Below are 19506 nucleotides of genomic sequence, written 5' to 3' on the forward strand. Positions count from 1 at the left end.
CTGAAAGTTTCAGGGTGATTGCTCCAAAAATGTAGGAGAAGATAGATTTTTAGACTCGATTTTCAGGACGCGCGATTGAAAATCGCTCGCGCAATACAATTACACATGAGCGCTGACCTTTGACCAGCGATAATTTCGGCTAGGAACAATATTTTTCCATGGGACCAAAAGCAGCTGATAGATGTCACTCCCCTCTATCAGAAACAACTATAAAATCAATTTCGAGAGAATTTTGATGAAGACCCCCCCCCCCCCCCCCCCCCCGGCCCCCTTAATAGATCAGGTGGTGTATATCAGCTGACCATAAAGTCAATGCTACTTGTAGAGACCCCTGGTCAGGCTTTTGATCAAATGAACACTTCGTCAGGCTGTATAACTAAATTGGGTTTTAAATGGGTAACCAGTCTTCCAAGAAGTGGTCCAGCGTTGTAGTGCCTGGTCCAGTTAGATATGGATTCTAATCAGTCATTTTTGAAGCTATACATTTTCACTATTTCTATTCAGCATAAAAACCTTACATCAAATTGAGTTTTATCTAGTTTTATCTAGAAGTTTTATGTGATCAAATAGTTATACTGTCATTTAACTTTACATTTGTAAACTGTATACAATTCCACCAATATCACGGCAGCTCTAATTTATAGGTCGAAACTGTAAAATGTATGTAGAAAACTTTCGACGAGATTACTTCTCCCATTATTACAAAATTGTATTCAAACATACCATGTATTGTACAGATTTGTCGATTATGATTTTATTAATTGATTTTATTGATTTTTATTGATTTCCTAATGTTATCTCTTATTTAGCCACTAGAGGTCCCAAGTGGCAAGATGTCTATGAGTCCTGAATAGTAAGTACTTTACTCTTATATGGCACCGTTTTCATTACATTTTATGCCCAAATCACACTTGAGGTCCTGAGGACTTGTATTGGACAATTGTACCCACATAATATTATGTTAATTTTCTAATTGCTACTGATCAATGGGTATCTTTTATTGATTTGCCATGAAGGTAGGTATTGTTTTAAAATTAATTTACTAACCTATTTCTTTTTCAGTGATTATCTTTTTAAGTTATTATTGATAGGAGACTCTGGTGTTGGTAAATCTTGCCTGCTTCTTAGATTTGCGGTAAGTATTTAAGTTTTTTACCTTCTAGGCTGATTCGTTGGCCGTTTTTAAGTAGTTTAATTTATGATGTGATTGAATCAAAACTAAATTTAAGAAAATGTATTCTTTGCAAAACTTATCCAGTCGCCATGAAGTGGTATCTAGACAATTCGCTGAAAGAAAATATTAATTATCCTAAGATCTAGAAGATGGACAGGACGTTTCTGTGTATTTTACCCTATGATCAGCTGCTGCTTACCAGTGTATAATTTTCTATTCGACATCGCAAAATCAGCCCAGATGCAGAACCAATGACCAGTTTATTGAGACATGTCAACTCTGGCTCATCCCTGGCTCGCAGCCCAGTGAAATAAAGTAATAAGTCAGTCAGGATGTGTCATGTTGAGTTAGCCACAGAATATGGTCATACAGACCTTGTTTGATTTGATGTGTGACTGAGATTGTCCGCTCAACACACAATACTGACCTATCTTGTCAAAACAAACATGCATCATATCCTATCAAAACCACAATCCTTCAAGAAAATAGCTGTTGAAACTTAGACAAGTTACGAAATGAACATATTATGGATATTGTGTCATCCTGCCTCAAAATGTTCTATTCCTGTACACCCTGCTACAAATTGTTTACGTTCCTGAGCTGTGGACTGTGGTGGTACAATGTAAGCTAGGATTAGGGTTGACCCACTGCACTTTGAGCACAGAAATTTTGAACAACATTTCTGGGCTCGAATTACCCTAATCTTATTATTAGTTGAAGCATGTGGTATTAAGAAGAGAGACAGAAGTGCGGGGGTCCATTTACCCAAGAAATGGTAGTTTAATGCTATGGCAAGATGGCCATAATAATCTCTCGTTTCTACTCTCTCCTTCCCCTACCGTACTTAGCACATTGTGCTCTCATTAATTCTAAAGAAAGTAAAACACATACACAAACCTGAATTATCCCTGAATAGTGAATATGATTTATAACATAGCTTTATAACATAGCTTTATGATATTATAGCTTTATAATATAGTGTAAACATATCAAACATCCGTGTACTTGTCCATAGCTTACTCGGTCTTTGGTAGTTGTACCACCTATAACCTAACTGTGTACTGTAACCTATAAACTAACTGTAACCTATAACCTAATTGTGTACTGCCTTCCTTATGTACAGAGAATAGCATGATTTGGCTCATATTGTAAAGCAATCAAACGACACCCACACGTCTTTCGTAGGATACTTTTATCATTGAATTGAATATAATTCATACTGAAGATTATTCATACTGTGACATAATAAAACAATGCCAACAATCCAACCACAATTCAAACTGTCTGTATTGTGCAAAATATGCACACCAATCTGCTCGCTGTACGATATATTTTAAACGATTCGCTTTGTCAACGTGCGATTGTCCATCCAGAACACATTTTTAATAAAGTTACCACACGATAATTAATTTAATAACTCGTTTCCATAAGAATTAGTGAATTTGCGACCTTTCACTTGGGTACCACTGAAAGGATAAAATGGGGCTTTTGGAAAAACTCTCTTTTGATTTGAGGGGAACAAAAGAACGTAAGTTGACTTCAGATTCCGAAGTAAACGAAGCTCATCTGACCTGGACAATACCTGTGTTAAATCTGTATTATGAAACAATTTGGTGAGACCAGAAACAGCATTGAATAATAAATTGTCAATTCCTATAAAACTATAAAAATAAGCTGTAATTCTATCTATTTCGTTAATCATAAGTTAACAATACTGTGCACCATAATTAACGTCCTAGCATGGCACGAGCTCGTCCTTTGCATCCACACTCTCAACAATTGGGAGTATGGAACATTGTAGCGCAATTAGTTGAAGTTTAAACGTGGATTGAGTTTAGTTTTTTTCAAAAGGTACAATTCTATTAGTGACCATATGGTAGCGCAGCACACAATTCATTGTGCACCAAATGGCAGAGAAACAATAACCAGTAACCACATGATGAATTCTCATAATGGTGACGATTACTCTCATATGATAATGTAACACTACACTTGTACACATTTTCGGATGTGTTAATACACTCCTCCTTCTCCAGTGTATTTATATATTCACTGCTATTATCACCCTGGGGAGGCAGTACATTGATGATAATAATGTTGGATATCTGATGTAATAGAGCTGTCACGTGTTATAACTACGTGTACTTGTTCCCTTACCTTATAGGATGAGGCCACGGCCACGTGGTTATATGACGTCACAGTGTAGTCACATATAATAACCAGAGAATGTCGCAGTAGAATTAATCAAGTCGTTTATGTAGAGTCCGGATACATTTTAAGAATAATGTGAGTCACGCACTTAATATGACTACTTTGATCTTTCTTCTTATCTGCCCGATCTGCCACAGCAATGAGAGACACTAACTAACGGTTAAAATAAAAATGTGTCGCCGAAATTTTATAAATTATTAATTTATGTATATAAGTTGACACCCTGTTGACCAAACACAAGCGTTCACATTTACATTAAATAATGTATTCGTGGTTTTATTAATCTAACTCTTTCAGGACGATACATACACAGAAAGTTATATCAGTACTATTGGAGTTGATTTTGTAAGTTTTCTTGATTTACTTGTTCTAGATAATATAATAGGGAGGGGTTTCATATATATTCTGACACGTGACAGCGTTTAACTAATCAGCAACTCATTAAAACGTCCAATTCTACGTGTCAAAACTGGTGCAGTAAAACCCAGATTATATCTTTATATATCACGCCCCGATTTACCGCAAACCCCGATTTACCGCAGCCATTTCCTTTCCCAAAATAACAAATAAACTAGATTGGAGACTAGAGCTAGGATCTGACTTAGTGATTAAGAATCAATCAACTTTATCTCCAGGGCCTGACCCTGTTTTTGAAGGAAAAAAAGAAAAAAAAATTAGTATTTATACTCTGCCGTACCTGACGTAAATATATATTGCACATTTAGGAAGATGGAGCAATATCTGGTGGATATAAACTGTGGGGCCACCTTACCACAGAAACTTACATAATTAAGTGGGGTCTCATCCGTCCCCAGATTCATATTTTATGATCAAAGCTTGTAAGTTGTAGGACACATAATTGTCACATTCGATTCTGTGGCAATTTTGGGGCGTGTTTAAAAACAAGATAACAAGAATGATTCTGTAGAACATGATTTGATTAAATGGTCTACGTTTCATTTTATTTGATTACTTTAATTTAAAGATATACCCAATCTCTGATCAAAATTCTTTGAATTTTTTCGACTCCACAATCTACTAAACTCTAAACAGTTCAAACAGTATGATGAAAAACCTTATTTAATTGATAACTCAATGTCGAGGAGTGATGAAATTTTCAGATCAGTATCTATGGAATAGATAATGTAATATCTTGAGATAATGTATTTATTTGGGTAGTGGTTATGTAGTTATGTGTGTCTTAGTTTTCAATTTCCGAGGAAACCCTGGCCATGGAGCGGGTTACATAGAAATTTCCACCAAATTTTTGCAACCCCCGACTCAAAAGTTATAAGAAATTGCTCACCCTCTATTCGGTATGGCAGAATAGCAACCTTCCCAATATAGATATGCCCTCAATCTAATGTGCTAATATTCTGTATCTGTTTCATCGCTTTATTGTTCTCCACTATGTGTGTGTAAACATATATTGATAGACTTGTTGCTTCTTTTGACAAAGTTACACATACTACATACAACATAGCTCAAGCTAGAGCTGTTATAATAACTTGTAGACTATTTTATAAACTTCTTTTCTGATCAATTAACCTCTAATTAATTCCCAAAATTAACCTCTAATTAATTCCCAATTATCCTTTAACTGTTCAACAGAAAATAAGGACGATAGAGCAGGATGGTAAGACGATAAAGCTTCAGATTTGGGATACAGCTGGTCAGGAAAGGTTCAGAACTATTACTTCGTCTTATTACAGGGGAGCACATGGCATTATCATCGTATATGACGTCACTGATAAGGTTTGTCCCGTGTGGCTACTAGTATATATTACGTATTACGTAATTCTGTTGAGTCACGCACATGTTTTTTAGAAAACAAAAGTTTACCCCGGGCCCTGGCTTATTCTTCTGTTTGGCCTCCGAAAATAAAATTTACGATCTACATTCCTAAGCTATATTATGACAGCGAGTTTGGAATGTTATTGTTAATGTAAACGATCTTATATGTTTTGACTACACAGTGACTCACTGTTGTTTGACACGTCACATAATGACATCGGTCAATTAGATAATATATTCGGAAATGTCGTGCGAGTTGTGACATATCCTGGCAGATATCCAAGTCTGTTAACACATTATTCAATCTAATTGCATAATGTGCGGTAAATATGTGGTTTGAATACATATTTTAACAATGAAACTACAGTGTAAGTTGTTTCGCACATCAGAACAGCGACTAAATTATATTCGAGAAATAAAAACCTCTGGTACTATGTTAAAGTTAAATAATTTGATACCTCATACCATATTTAACTTTGTAGTATCGCATTGTCCATTAGTTCTCAAGTTAAATAATTAGGCAATCGATTGTATATAACCGTGTAGAATATGTCGAATCTTTATTATATCTTTTAGCGGGTTAACTGTTAATAAATTGATACGACGCCTTTGTAGATCGTGACATTTATTTAAAATATCGCTCGGCCGTTCACGTTGTGTAGGAAAGTAAGCTGTGGAAATTGTATATAATTCAAAAATTCTAAGAAATGTAGCGACCAAAACGTTGTCGATATTTTTTACTCTAATTTTCTTATCTTCTAAGAAGACTTATCACAACGAAATTTTCACGCCATCTAAATTAATCTGTTTGTAACTTGAGATAAGTAACAGTCTCTTGTGACCCCGGCCCCGGTATGTAGTTAAAAAATGTAACTTCTTCCTAACTCTTATAATGTGTTCAAAATTGTTTTCCTTTAGCCTACACTGTGTGTTAAATTCTTTGGAAAGTAGCCTACACAATGTAAGGCTAATTGATATTTTTAACTAATAGTGATCAAAACATTGTGCGCCTCTTCCACTATGTGTTACCACCATCACGTGTGAGACACAGCTAAAAATAGAGATCATATAAAACTTATACTGGCTCTCACAGCTCTATGTAAAAGTTTAAAAACACGTGCCACACAAGTAATAAAACAGACTTATGATAATCATTAATAACCCTGAAGGGCAATGTCAAATATCCTAGATCCCCTCCCAGCGATTATTGCATGCCTTCCCTTATATTTTGTCGTTGCTCAATCTTAAAGTCACGCTGGAAAGTATTAGATCATTCCATTCGAATGCCATTACTTGTATCGAGACCTGGTCTCATATTACATGCCGCATTCATGTAATACTTTATGACGTGTACTATTTCACAGTCACGGTAAATTTTCACATCAATCTATTCTAGGAACTGTTTGTAAATGTCAATTACGGTGAAATGTGCTTGATACTTACCGACGGTGGATTGTGTATTAATAGTATACTGCATGCTCGACCAAAGCTATTTTAGCAAAAATACCAATTTCTTACAACTGTTACGAAGTCAAGTTCCAAATCAAAGTTAGGGTTGAACGTATCTTTCATAAACTAAAGGGTGTTTTATGTAATATTTCACAGTATGGGGTTAATAAAATTTGGGGAAGTTAAGGATTTCGGAGAGTGGTTAAAGAAGTGTTTATAACGAGTTTTTAATAAGTAACGTGGCTTAAGTTTAGTGGTTATTGAGAAGATGGAGTTATCTAAGAGTTCTTGTGTACGATTACAAGAACATTTGTGTGCAAAACACTGGTAACAAGCTATAATTTTTGAAACAAATTTTAAGCACTAAAATAGCGTTTAAATTACTATTTTAAAAACTATGTGTACATCATAGGGCCCTCTTTAGAAGAGGAAATGTTACATTATTATTGAATTTTCACGCTGTCAAATTATTCTATGAATACTTAATCGTTCTACAGCATACTGTATACGTTAAATATCATCTCGTCAATTAATTTAGTATCCATTAACTTGACAGTCATGAATTGTGGCCTGTCGTGATTTTACGAAAAATATGACTGTATATTTGTAATTAAATGGTTATTAAAGCTATAAGTGTGTCACCGACCTTTCGTATGGTCATTGTACCGTGACTTTCTCACGCTGACAGCTGGTCTAAGTAATTTGACTGTCAGGCCGACCAGTCTTGTTCCCGGAAGTACAGTTTTTAGCAGCGAAAATGTCGCGTGAGCGGGACATATCCGCAACATACGCCAAAGTACTAGCAGAAAATTAACGATTTTCTATACAAAGTGCTGCCCGAGAGGCGTTCACAATGCGTACGTAATGGAAGCGCGCGCAACTTATACCCGTACATGTTATCGTTACCTGACACAGATCACCTCATGATAATTCTAAATTTAGTGTCCCTGAAGTTGCATTTCACTAAATGTAATGAACCCCTCAAATCGGCTCATTTTTGATCACCTTCTTTGTAGGAGACGTTTAACAACGTGAAACAGTGGCTGCAAGAGATTGACAGGTACGCATGTGATGGTGTTAATAAACTGCTCGTCGGCAACAAATGCGATCTTACGCCCAAGAAGGTCGTCGATTACACAACAGCTAAGGTACGTGACTTTTTGTTTTTTGCAGTTTCTCTGTATATATAAAGCGATTTTGCTTCTTCGCAGTGTAATATACCTAATGGTGATCTACAGACAACAAATTATGTTTCAACAAATTATGTTTCATTGAGCTGCTGCCTGCTTCCTTATATTAATTCCCAATTGGGAATTGGGAATTGGGAATTTTATTCTTGAATGTTATATGATACTCTGATACAGTAAGTGTACTCTGACGTGTCAGTTCTCCGCTGAAATAGGTCTACTGTTTCTGATATATGGTTTACGAAATACAGGGGATACATATTACATGCCACATGCACATGCACCGGGCACCCCCGCGTCGATATGCCACGTTGCATATTTTATTTTAAATAATAATTTTCAGGAATACGCCGATCAGCTTGAGATACCGTTTTTAGAAACTTCAGCAAAAGACGCCACGAATGTTGAAAGTGCTTTCCTTACGATGGCATCTGAAATCAAAAACAGGTTTGCTAATATGCTGCTACAATTACCAAAAATTTGTTTATTGTATGTACCCCATACTATTTACTACATATGACTATTCATTCTATGCATATTCTTCAATCCAAATTCAGCCCGTATAACTTACGAATTTGTTGAATTTTTATTGGTAGGACGCAGACGAGTAAATTCATCATGTTATTGAATATGAAATAGGCTAAACGTGTGTACTAAGCTGTTCCTGTTGTAAATACGTTTATGATTAACTGGCCTGGCCGAGAAATTTATATTTATCATAATCTGCCTTACATGGCATTAAAACTTACGATATTATTTCTGTCTAGACGACAAACATTTTCCAACAGTGAATGGTCGGCTAAATGTTCCTTTAAATTCAGGGTGGGACCTCCAGTGAGCGCCTCGACTGGTCAAAATACCGTCACAATAAACGATCAATCGAAACCAGTACAGAGCGGTCCTGGGTGTTGCTAGGAGACAGAAGATATTGCGGAGTTACCCTCACTGGTTGAGGAGGCAGTCACGTGTCCAACCCACGTGTCACGTGACCATAGTAACGCGACTCTTAAGATTACATTTTGTAGAGAAATGCTGTTACTCATGATGAGAGCAAATTCTCCAATACCGCCCCCCCCCCCCCCCCCCCCCCTTTAGAGTTCTTATTAACAATACGAGTCATGTTTAGTTGGATTATAACCAAATGTTCCCCCTTGTGAAGCACTTTGAGGGTACTGGTGGTCGTATAGGCAGCCCATTTACCCGAGTCTAAAGTTTAGTTTACTGGATAGAAGAAACCGAGATCTTACAAAATCAAATTCCTCCTGCCAGATTTTTGAGCAACCTTCGAACATCTTTGCCTGGAATCCAGTGTGAGCCCAATTCATGCCAACTGAAGCTATTCGTTCATTGCATGTTATGCGCTTAGCAAACCTGCGAGTAATTGGGCTGGGACTAATATTTCTGATATTAACATTTGTTAAATCTCTATTACTGTTCTCTATGCGGATAATTATAAACTCTTTATAGGTATATGGGTCGCCAGGGACCCCCATGCACCCTTGATGATGATACCCCAATTAGTTATCGTAATTATTGTAAGCTCCTTTTTTATTACCGTAAAAGTGTTGAAGTATTTTAAGCAAGTATTTCGCCTTGATACCAACAATATTACCGAGTCATCAATTTTATTTTTGTCTTAACTTTGCCAGAAGTTGAGTGTAATATATCATACTCCTAATTTTGTGAAAAGTTGTATAGAGAGCCCCCCTATAAAATGAATTTAAAATAAGTAATATTCAGAAACATTATACTACGCCATATATTAATGATTTGTTTTCATTCTTGACGAATATTATGTATGTTAATCATGGGTTTTTAGTAGATATAAGCTTAACTTTAACTTTGCCTCACCATATTTTCACGCCTCCTGTCAGACCTCAGGGTGGAAACTTCCAGGCGATTTTCTAATTGCCGACAATTAACCATGATAATTTAAGATGCTATGAATTACTTATTAATTGCTCGTATAGAATTGACATAAACTTGTCAGTCAGACTGAATATGTCCTGCCTGCCCTTGTTATAAGGTGGTAATTATAGGCGAACCTGGGGCTTTGTTACAAGATTGATTAATTAGTCTAATTGGATTAATTAATTACTTGGTTAGAATGTTAAATTTGTTTGTTTTAATGTTCTGTGCGAGTGTGTTGATCAAAATTTTATAATAATACCTTGGCTCGATAATTAACTTTGTCTATCAATTCGTTATGTGAAGTTTAAAATGTGTTTCATTGTCTACACTCAATAAACTCTCCAGAATGAAATTATCTTTGATATTCTCGGACTATAAAGCTCTCATAGAAATCATAATTAAAGGACTGGATAATCCACATTATGTCAACAACCTTCCCGTCTATTCAAGATCCCGAAGGATCATCCACATGATGTAGGGGTCGTTCACATAATCATATTAGGTTGTCAATTTTAGTTGTAGGTTTCCAACCTACCAGGACGCGCGCCGAGTTGGACTCGTCGACGGTCCAATATATATGGAACAGATATTTTACGAGTATCACCCGTTAAAATTTTAGGTCCTCCGTAATCAGTTTTACACATGAATACGAAATATGTGAACGACCCCTAATCATAAATTTTCAGGAAAAACTTACTGGGCTGCGCTCAGCCTGTCATTCCGCCGAATCTGATATGATCATATCAGATTCGGCGGAATGACAGGCTGCTTTAATGAACATAAATATAATAGCCGGAGGTCCCCAGGTAAGGGAAAACTCGACACTCGAGGGGAGGGCCAAGAAATGGAAAAAATATTTTCGGCCCATAATGACCAGGGTAGTAATAGAGTAATAGGTAGTGGCACCGAGCCACGCGTGCCGATTGTTTGATTGACGATGTCAACACTTCCAGATCGTTGCTCTGCGAATTAACGGAGCAACGATCTAGTCTTCGATGCGAATGGCGAAGTAAAAATGATAGTTAGCGGCGAAGTCCTCCAAGCCGACTGTAGGATGGTTTTCAGCGCTAATTTCGGCCAGCAAAAATTGTATATATAAAATCTTTGTGCTACGATTACGAAGTTGGAACTGGAAGTATTTTAGTAATTTTACCCCCCCCCCCCCCCCCCCCCCGTAATGGATTTTACTAATTCACTCGCCAGCGCGCTATCACGTGTTTTTAATGCCTTGATTTCATTGGTCACCTCTATAACGCGCATTGTTTGTGACAGCACAGTTTTTTCACATAATTTGTCAACCGCGCGTGCAATAAACTCAATTTAAGCTCCGCTTTGTGACCGAAATGGGCCCTAATATGGAATTTATGCAACGCATGGCCGGTAATTAGCTAATTGAATTTTCGGCACAAGGACCAGGTGGCAGGTTGCATATTACATATACTTAAATATAGCATAACATATTTTATGTCAATTAATTATATTAATATTACGTCGCAAGAATGTTATTTGGTTCTTGTACCAGCTAGCTGCATGTTTGAAGAATTAAAACAAAATTTTATGACGACTCGTCAATGAGCTGTTAGAATTATAATAACAACATGTAAAGATGAAAAAATGTAAAGATCGGTAATCTTTAATATAAACGCTACAGTTGATGAAATAAATGAAGGCAAAAAATCATTAACAAAATATATCGCTTATAAAAGTGATAAAATAACTGCAGTTGTTAAATAGAACTCAAAGAGTCTGAATGAAATTAACAATATCGGGAGCAATTAACAGTAACTGACCAATACCACTAATCAATCATTATATTTTGATACTTCAGATTCTGTAATTATACGATTTTCCTCAAACCTATATTATATATATATAATACCGACCATGATCGATATTTAAGTATAAGATGGCTTTATTAAAACTTTTAATCTGTGCAAGTGTGGCTGAACTCCTATTTAATATCACTAAATATCTAAAAATCTCTAAATTACTCTAAATGAAATTATCCATCGCATCATATTATTATTATATTAGTGCAACTATAAGTGCCTAATTCAGTGAGGATTTCTCTATCGCAGTTGGATTGCAAAATAAAACACGTGGCAGAAGCATGAACTCGCTCATCAAAACCGGCCGCATTATATAGTCAATTTAATTCTGAGCGCCAAACACGTATCCGATAGTAGACAACAAAATGTTAACTCTCTGTCTTCTCTGTTCTCTTTACCAAATCCAACGAGGAAAAAGCGGAATCGCAAATCTTAAAGTTTCAAAATTAAAGATATTTTTTGTGCTCAATATAACAGTGCATCATGGATATAATATTAATTATAACGGCAGAATGGCCATAAATTTTTACTCGAAATCACTGTCGCTGTGTTTGGTGTTGACCAGTGTATTTCGGAAATAGTTTCCGCTTTTTCTTCGTTGGCTTTGGTAAAGTGGCTGCAAAATCGTCTCGGCGGATTTGGGCATTTTCTCCTAGCTTCCGAACCCTGAAAGAAATTGATATCTTTAAATTTATTCAATAGATTGATTTAAAATCTTTGGATATGCCGGTTTCGTTTATACCAGTTTATTAGTATAACTAGTGTAACCCGGCCTTCGGCCGGGATTTCACTGCCGCAGTTAAAAAGGGTAGGAGTATTTACCCGCTGAGTCTAAACCCGCATTAGGTGACCCAATAGTTTCTTAAACAATAATCTCATAATCAGTTATTTCTTGTGGATAATTAAGTCATTATTAGCCATGAGGCACCACATTCCATGATCATAAGGTCTGAACACCGAGTATTACACCTAATCACTCCCGTCTTGAACCGCTTTCTATTTTTATTTAAATCGTTATATGTTATAGAAATTAACCCTTGTTAACTCCGCACCACACCCGTCTATTATATTTGAAAACACGCATAACATTGTCGTATGAACTCTCTCTCTCTGCACATGCAGTCCAAACAGACCCCAAACACTAACAGTCCTCCTCCCCTAATAAGCTTATGGTATTACATTACAGCGAATCTTCCCGGGCTAACGCAATTATGACGTTACTTAAATGCAGCTACATATTATACAGTAATGAGATATAGAGAGCAAGCCCCGTAACTCTTGCCGTTCTGCTCAAGCCATTTTATGCAACATTTGTGGTACAAAACCGTCAATTAAACCACTTACCACCGGCCGATTTAAAAAAAATTTGCTTATGGGCTTCATCAGAGTTTTGTCGGCACTATACCGAAAAAACCAGTCACGTAACTCTTACCGTTTTTTTTGTATAACCGTTCGTAAATTACACACAGACAGACAGACACACGCACACACACACATTCTGGTGTTATTAAGTTGATTGTGTGCTGTGACTAGTGAGTGACTACATGCGTTGGTAACATTGTTACTTTTTGTTACTACATTCTCGCTCATTCGCTTGCCTTAACATTATCACATGAATTTGGTTTTAATGGTTTTGCAGCCGAACAAAACGGTTTCAAAATTCACATTAACCCTAATCCAAATCCTAACCATAACCCTGAAGCTATATCCGTGACCCTAACTATAAACCTAAACCTATAACCCGAGCCCTAAACATTCGAATTCGTGCTTAACTATAATGTCACGTGACCAAAACAAGTTTTTGCCTATAAATTTCCAGGGAAGCGTTTTTACCCTACGGGAAGTGATTCGAAATCAGCGTCCAAAAATATACCGATTTAGGTTACTTTCACACCTTAGGGCCTTTTCTCAAGATTTTTTAATAGTATTATTAATGCTAGAATATGACATCTGAATTCAAAAGGAAGTAGTTAAATTTTAAAGACTTACGAGGGTATAAGCTGGTCTCTAACAGTGTCTTCCATAAGTTTGAGGAGTTCTCCCCTTTTAGATGCAGGAATCCTGTAGATATATTTTGAAAGGTTTTGCGTATCTGATTATTGTGGTTTTGATCCATTCGGTTGATTATCAAATGATTGGTTCGATTATCTTAAAATTTATTCCGCTTTTATTTTTATTCCCAATCTCGATTCCTTGCTAGCAGTCCGGTTAATTTAGTACCTTTAGTGGGTATCTTTTAATCATTAGCTCTAATTAAAGAACCTCTCACCCTCTCAGAATTATTTTTATCTTTTTACTACACTTACTAACACGTGTGCATTACAATAACAAAGGAGCAATAGTTTGCGGAGGCATTCTAGAACGGTATATATTTTAGCTTTCAGTTTCTGTTTCATTATCTTAAAATTTATTCCGCTTTTATTTTTATTCCCAATCTCGATTCCTTGCTAGCAGTCCGGTTAATTTAGTACCTTTAGTGGGTCTCTTTTAATCATTAGCTCTAATTAAAGAACCTCTCACCCTCTCAGAAAATTACGTTAGGAGATATTCCTTATTATGCTCTAAGTTATTAATTTTCCTTGTGTTTGAATCCTGTCACTTTTTAACTGTTTTTAGTCTTTGTTATTTTCGGCCGATTTCTGCACTTTTACACTGGGTCATCATTCATAATTTCTGGGATTGAGACGACTTATATCAGCATTTAAGGAAGAGTTTGCTTGTCTGACTTACTTCATTAGACACTTCTGGTCAAGAACTGAACAAGAACCACATTAAAAAACTGGAACATCTGAATGACTCCGCAACCCAGGAATCAACTACTCAGTTATTATCGCTCAATAATCGGTTTGGTATCGACGTTACATACTTTATAATTTTTTTTAAAAAGCTGATTTTAGAAACCAGGGAATTAAAGTTACCCTCCTAAAGCTAACATTAAATCGCTGATTTTATTTATATATATCATTTTTGTTGTTCTTTCTTTTCCTTCAAAACATTCCAGTACATTGTGCAGAAAGTTGGAGATGAAGCCGTAGTACGTACATGTAGCATTGCACTGGATCGAACTTGCAGAGTGTGGTTTCCTCCAGTCTGCGCCGCGCGCTTATATAAACATACGCGGCGCAGATCGACTGGAGGAGATTGCACTGTGTAGGCTCCGGTGTAATATAATATGTATGTACTACGGCTTTACAAATTTTGGAAGCATGTAGGGATATAAATCTGATACCAATCGTATATACTAAAAATACTCTAGCACAATTGTAACTGCAGTTTTACAGAACTCTAAATGCTTACTGAACACTCTTGCAGGTACCACCCGTATTCACACTCAGACCTGAGTTTAGTCATTTTCCGATACGAGATTGGGGACGGGTTCAAACAAACAAACAACAAATGATTGGTTCGATTGATTGATAACCATTTTTTGCAATGATTGTGAGTACAATGATTGAAATCGAGTTCAATTCATGAGGCTATGTCTGAGACAGTGATCTTTATAGAAGCAAATTACGTTAAAATAAGGATTCCTTGTAGTGATACTATGTTAATGACTCATTTATTCAATCAAATTACATTTTTGTTAAGTGAACCAATATTTTGAATGATCGAGGAGGAATCAGGAATAAAATTTCCCCTTAGAGAGCTTATGCTAATTATAATATATAATATTACCTGAACATTTGAGTCTTGAGGTCACTTAAGATGCTAAATGACTTGTTAAAGTCAAGATCCATATCTGCAGTACTGGGGCCTGGTACCTCCTCACTAGAACACGATTGATCGATTACTTCGATTGGTTCATTAGTGCATGATCCCTCATCTTCATCCGGCAGCTGATGGTCACGGTCGGGGCCAAAATAAACTTGCTGAGGTAACTCAGTAGAAACGTTTCTACCTAGAGTGCTGTCGACGCTGAGATGAGGACTTAGTCTGAATGCAGACGTCAATATTATTCTTTAATTTGCTAAAAATTGTTAACAGAAAATATAAAACTATTATTAAAACTGTTTCTTCTCACTAGCTCACTAGCAATTTGTAACTTAAAGTTTTGGCTATCAGCTGTCATCCTATAAATACAAATTATTGTTAAAAGTTGACCAAGATGTTTTCATGATGAAATTAATTCACTAAGATTGATGCATGATCAGCAGCCGTTTCAGCAAGCAACCAACAATATTGAAAATATCCGGAAATTTTTACATTCGCTGTTCCGAATCAAGTTCTAAAACTTCGGTTTAAAGCTTTGGTTCATTACAAATTAGGGTTTAAATACGAGGCTAAGTTTTACTACAGTTCAGAGATACAACAATGAAGTAAACGGATGCGGGCACACTTTTTATAACCATTACATTTTGATCTCGATTGAATTCGAGAGCAATGTGATTTGAGAGGGGGTGATCCGAAAATCTGCGATTTTTGGCGGACGTCCTCAGTCAATATTTCACCCTGATCATGGAACCTTGATCATGATAGCTTCAATTTAAATTCAAGGCCAAACTTTGAACTCGACAAGGTTGCCCAGGTTATCGAAATGGTTCATGGGTTCGCCGACAGGAAATAACCTATTGACTTTATCGTGAGGCCAATCATGTTAAACAAAAAAAAGTTTTACCTGAATGTGGTCGGGAGTTGCGTCCAGTCAATTTCATATATTCTCAAAATCGCTAGCACATGTTTGCACGGTAACGTCGGTGTGCCACGGAATTTTATGCAGTCACACCTGACTTCTTCCGACAGAGATACCTAAGATTTTTGCAAGTTTAGAAAGGAATTTAGAAAGGATTCTAGTATCTGACCATGATGTTAGCTCATGGTAAATTACTTCATAAACTGTGGTCTGCAATAGTTATTGGTCAGCTAATGGTGAAACTATCATTCAGTAAATTTATGAATGTTTCTGAATAGGCTCAATAATTACAGTTTCTGTTACTTTTATCAAAAACTGTCATCAATGATTCTATTCAGAAAAAAAGTAGAAATTGCTTGAAAGATAATCAAAGTGCGAGACTCAATAACGATTAAATCAGATTATTGGAGACAAGTTGCAACAAATCCTAGTCTATTAAGTATTAATTACCTTGTACGCGAAGGGATTTCCTTCAGAATCCTTTGTCCTGACAACATATTGGTCACCCAGTTTCCTGATGTCGTCTTTAGTTTTTTCGAAGGATCGAAAATAACTTTCCTGAAAATTACAAAGTTCATATCCTGAACAATAACTTTGTAGTGACATACATTTGGGTTGAAAAATGTCGTCAGTCCTCCTCCTCCTCAGTCCTCCCCAGTCCCCCTCCTCCTCCTCCTATTCAGTCTTACTCCTCCTATTCAGTCCTCCTCCTTCTCATTCCTCCTAAGTCCTCCTCCTGAGTCCTCCTCCTCTTCCTCCTGAGTCCTCCTCCTGGTTCATCCTCCTCCTAGTTCCTCCACCTTCTCCTCCTCAGTCCTTCTCATCCTGCTCCTCTTCCTCAGTCATCCTCTTCAGTACTCCTCAGTCCTCCTCCTTCTCAGTCTTCCTCAGTCCTCTTCCTGAGTTCTCCTCCTCCTCCTGAGTCCTCCTTCTGGGTCCTCCTCCTAGGTCATCCTCCTTCTCCTCCTCAGTCCTACTCCTCCTCCTCAGTCCTCTCCCTCCTCCTCCTCCTCCTCCCTCTCAGTCAACCTCCTCAGCCATTCTCCTCAGCCATCCTCCTCAGTCCTCCTCCTCCTGGGTCTTCCTCCTCTTCATCCTCCCCAGTCCTCAGTCCTCCTCCTCATCCTTCTCGTCAGTCTTCTTCATCCTCAGTCCTCCCCAGTCCCCCTCCTCCTCCTCCTATTCAGTCCTCCTCCTCCTCAGTTCTCCTCAGTCCTCTTCCTTTTCAGTCCCCCTGAGTCCTCCTCCTCCTCTTCCTCCTGAGTCCTCCTCCTGGGTCCTCATCCTTCTAGGTCTTCCTCCTTCTCCTTCTCCTCAGTCCTTCTTCTCCATCTCCTCCCTATCAGTCATCCTCCTCAGTCATCATCCTCAGCCATCCTCCTCAGTACTCCTCAGTTTTCCTCCTTCTCTGTCCTTCTCAGTCCTCTTCCTGAGTCCTCCTCCTCCTCCTCCTCAGTCCTCCTCCTGGGTCCTCCTCCTCCTGGATCCTCCTCCTCCTAGGTCCTCCTCCTCAGTCATCCTCCTCAGCCATCCTCCTCAGCCATCCTCCACAGCAATCCTCCTCAGCCATCCTCCTCAGTACTCCTAAGTCCTCCTCCTTCTCAGTCCTCCTCAGTCCTCTTCCTGAGTCCTCCTCCTGAGTCCTCATCCTCCTCCTTCTCCTCCTGAGTCCTCCTCCTGGGTCATCCTCCTCCTAGATCCTCCTCCTTCTCCAATCATACATCTACGTCTCCAGTGTCTCCAATGTCTCCAATGTCTCCAAAAGCTTTGTCTCCAATGTCTCCAATGTCTCCAATGTCTCCAATGTCTCCAATGTCTCCAAAAGCTGTGTCTCCAATGTCTCCAATGTCTCCAGGACATGTCTCTGCACCCTATCTTTTCAAAAAAGACAAAAGACATTGGAGACATTGGAGACATTGGAGACATTGGAGACATGTCACCCCCCCCCCCCCCATCAAATGACAGGTGATCAGTGTTAGAGACGTGTGTAGTACCTCAGAACTAGAAGTTAAGTTGAACCCCAGTATGCTGCGTTAGTAGTAATTAGATTTGTAAATATACCTTATCGGACCTTATTTGGACGGACATTACATGAACGGACACAATTATGAACGGACATTAATATGAACGCTCGAAGGCATTCAAAACCATCAAAAACCGAATTTTGTTCAATATTTTTTTCAACGTTTTTTAAATTTCAGCAAATGATTTTTAAATCCATTTTTTATACAGTAAGTAAGAAAAGCAGTCATTAAGCAGTAAAAATGTTAAAATATTTGTACATGATCAGTGTCTAATATCACATATCATCTTCATCAAATGGGTTTCGTGCTTGAAATAGTCCATGCTTAAAACATCAGTGATTTTTAGCTTTATGGAAACCTTTTTTAAAAATCAAACTACCCCGGTCCTGCATTTCAGTGTTACTGTTAACTTTTACAAGCCATTCGGCGTGAAGTGATTTTATCTTAGACAACTTAAGGTTAACCTTAACATCACGTGGAGCTTTCCTAGCATTGTTTCATTACCGCCCCCGAGTAATATGAACTATAACAACGTCGGACAATGTCCTTGGCATCACGATTTACCGTGATATCTAGAGGCTGGAGCAAGTTTGTCATGTTGGCGGGGACTAGTTCATGAACTTTGTTGTTGAGTGCCATAATTTCGTTGACTTTTTTCCGCCAAGTGACCCTTGAAAACATCATATACTAGTAGTTTTCTGTGCCTTCGGCAGACCAAGGAGAACCTTTCCGTCGTTAACTTACGGCACAATAAAGTTCTCAAAGTTGTCATATTTTGGACAAAAAGTTCGAAATGGAAAAATTTTTGAAAAAATTTCAACGGACTTTAACTTGGACGGACATTAATTGAACGGACTTTATTTGAACGGACATTAAGATGAACGCTAGGGCCTCCAGCGTTCAAGTAATGTCCGTCCAAATAAGGTCCGATAAGGTATGTGGATTAAAATGGTAAATAAACCATGTAAATTTGCAAATATTCACCGTAACATAAAGTGTCATAAAGATGAATTAGGTGAGAACTTATATGATTAAGATGAATTAAGTGATCATTTATATGATTAAGATCTGATTGGAGAGATTTGCAGAGCACTGCAGCCATTGGCCAGAAAGGACATCTAGTTTTATTAGAATTATTTATAACGAAATTATTGGATTAACAGAGTTATTGAATTCATCAATTAGTGGAACGGTATTTTAACCAGTTTTAAAAACCGGGATTTGTATTAATAATCTGTTTGTTTGCAATAACCTGTTCGTAATAACCTGTTTGTTGCTACCTGGATAACGCGCTATA

At 37.4% G+C, this 19506-nt stretch overlaps 2 protein-coding genes across 2 annotated transcripts in view; one reads left to right on the plus strand and one right to left on the minus strand.

Annotated features, from left to right (window-relative positions):
- LOC134818452 (calumenin-A-like) overlaps positions 1-19506 on the minus strand; it is an 88894-nt gene that overhangs the window by 38408 nt on the left and 30980 nt on the right. The window lies entirely within an intron of this gene.
- LOC134817751 (ras-related protein ORAB-1-like) lies at positions 802-10036 on the plus strand. The gene is made up of 7 exons (XM_063827045.1): positions 802-853; positions 1063-1135; positions 3683-3730; positions 4997-5140; positions 7645-7776; positions 8159-8262; positions 8637-10036. The coding sequence occupies exons 1-7, from the start codon at positions 834-836 to the stop codon at positions 8728-8730; spliced, it is 615 nt and encodes a 204-aa protein (XP_063683115.1). The 5' UTR covers positions 802-833; the 3' UTR covers positions 8731-10036.

Source organism: Bolinopsis microptera, chromosome 7 (assembly GCF_026151205.1).
Source record: "Bolinopsis microptera isolate Bmic1 chromosome 7, MBARI_Bmic_1.0, whole genome shotgun sequence".
In the NCBI taxonomy this organism is placed as follows: Eukaryota; Metazoa; Ctenophora; class Tentaculata; order Lobata; family Bolinopsidae; genus Bolinopsis; species Bolinopsis microptera.

What these genes read in the sequence shown, in the direction of transcription:
- LOC134817751 (XM_063827045.1), top strand. Translation starts at nt 834, where the DNA reads ATGTCTATGAGTCCTGAATA. An exon ending in TCGATTACACAACAGCTAAG is followed by an intron (nt 7,777 to 8,158) that starts GTACGTGACTTT and finishes AATAATTTTCAG; the next exon opens with GAATACGCCGATCAGCTTGA. An exon ending in GCATCTGAAATCAAAAACAG is followed by an intron (nt 8,263 to 8,636) that starts GTTTGCTAATAT and finishes CTTTAAATTCAG; the next exon opens with GGTGGGACCTCCAGTGAGCG.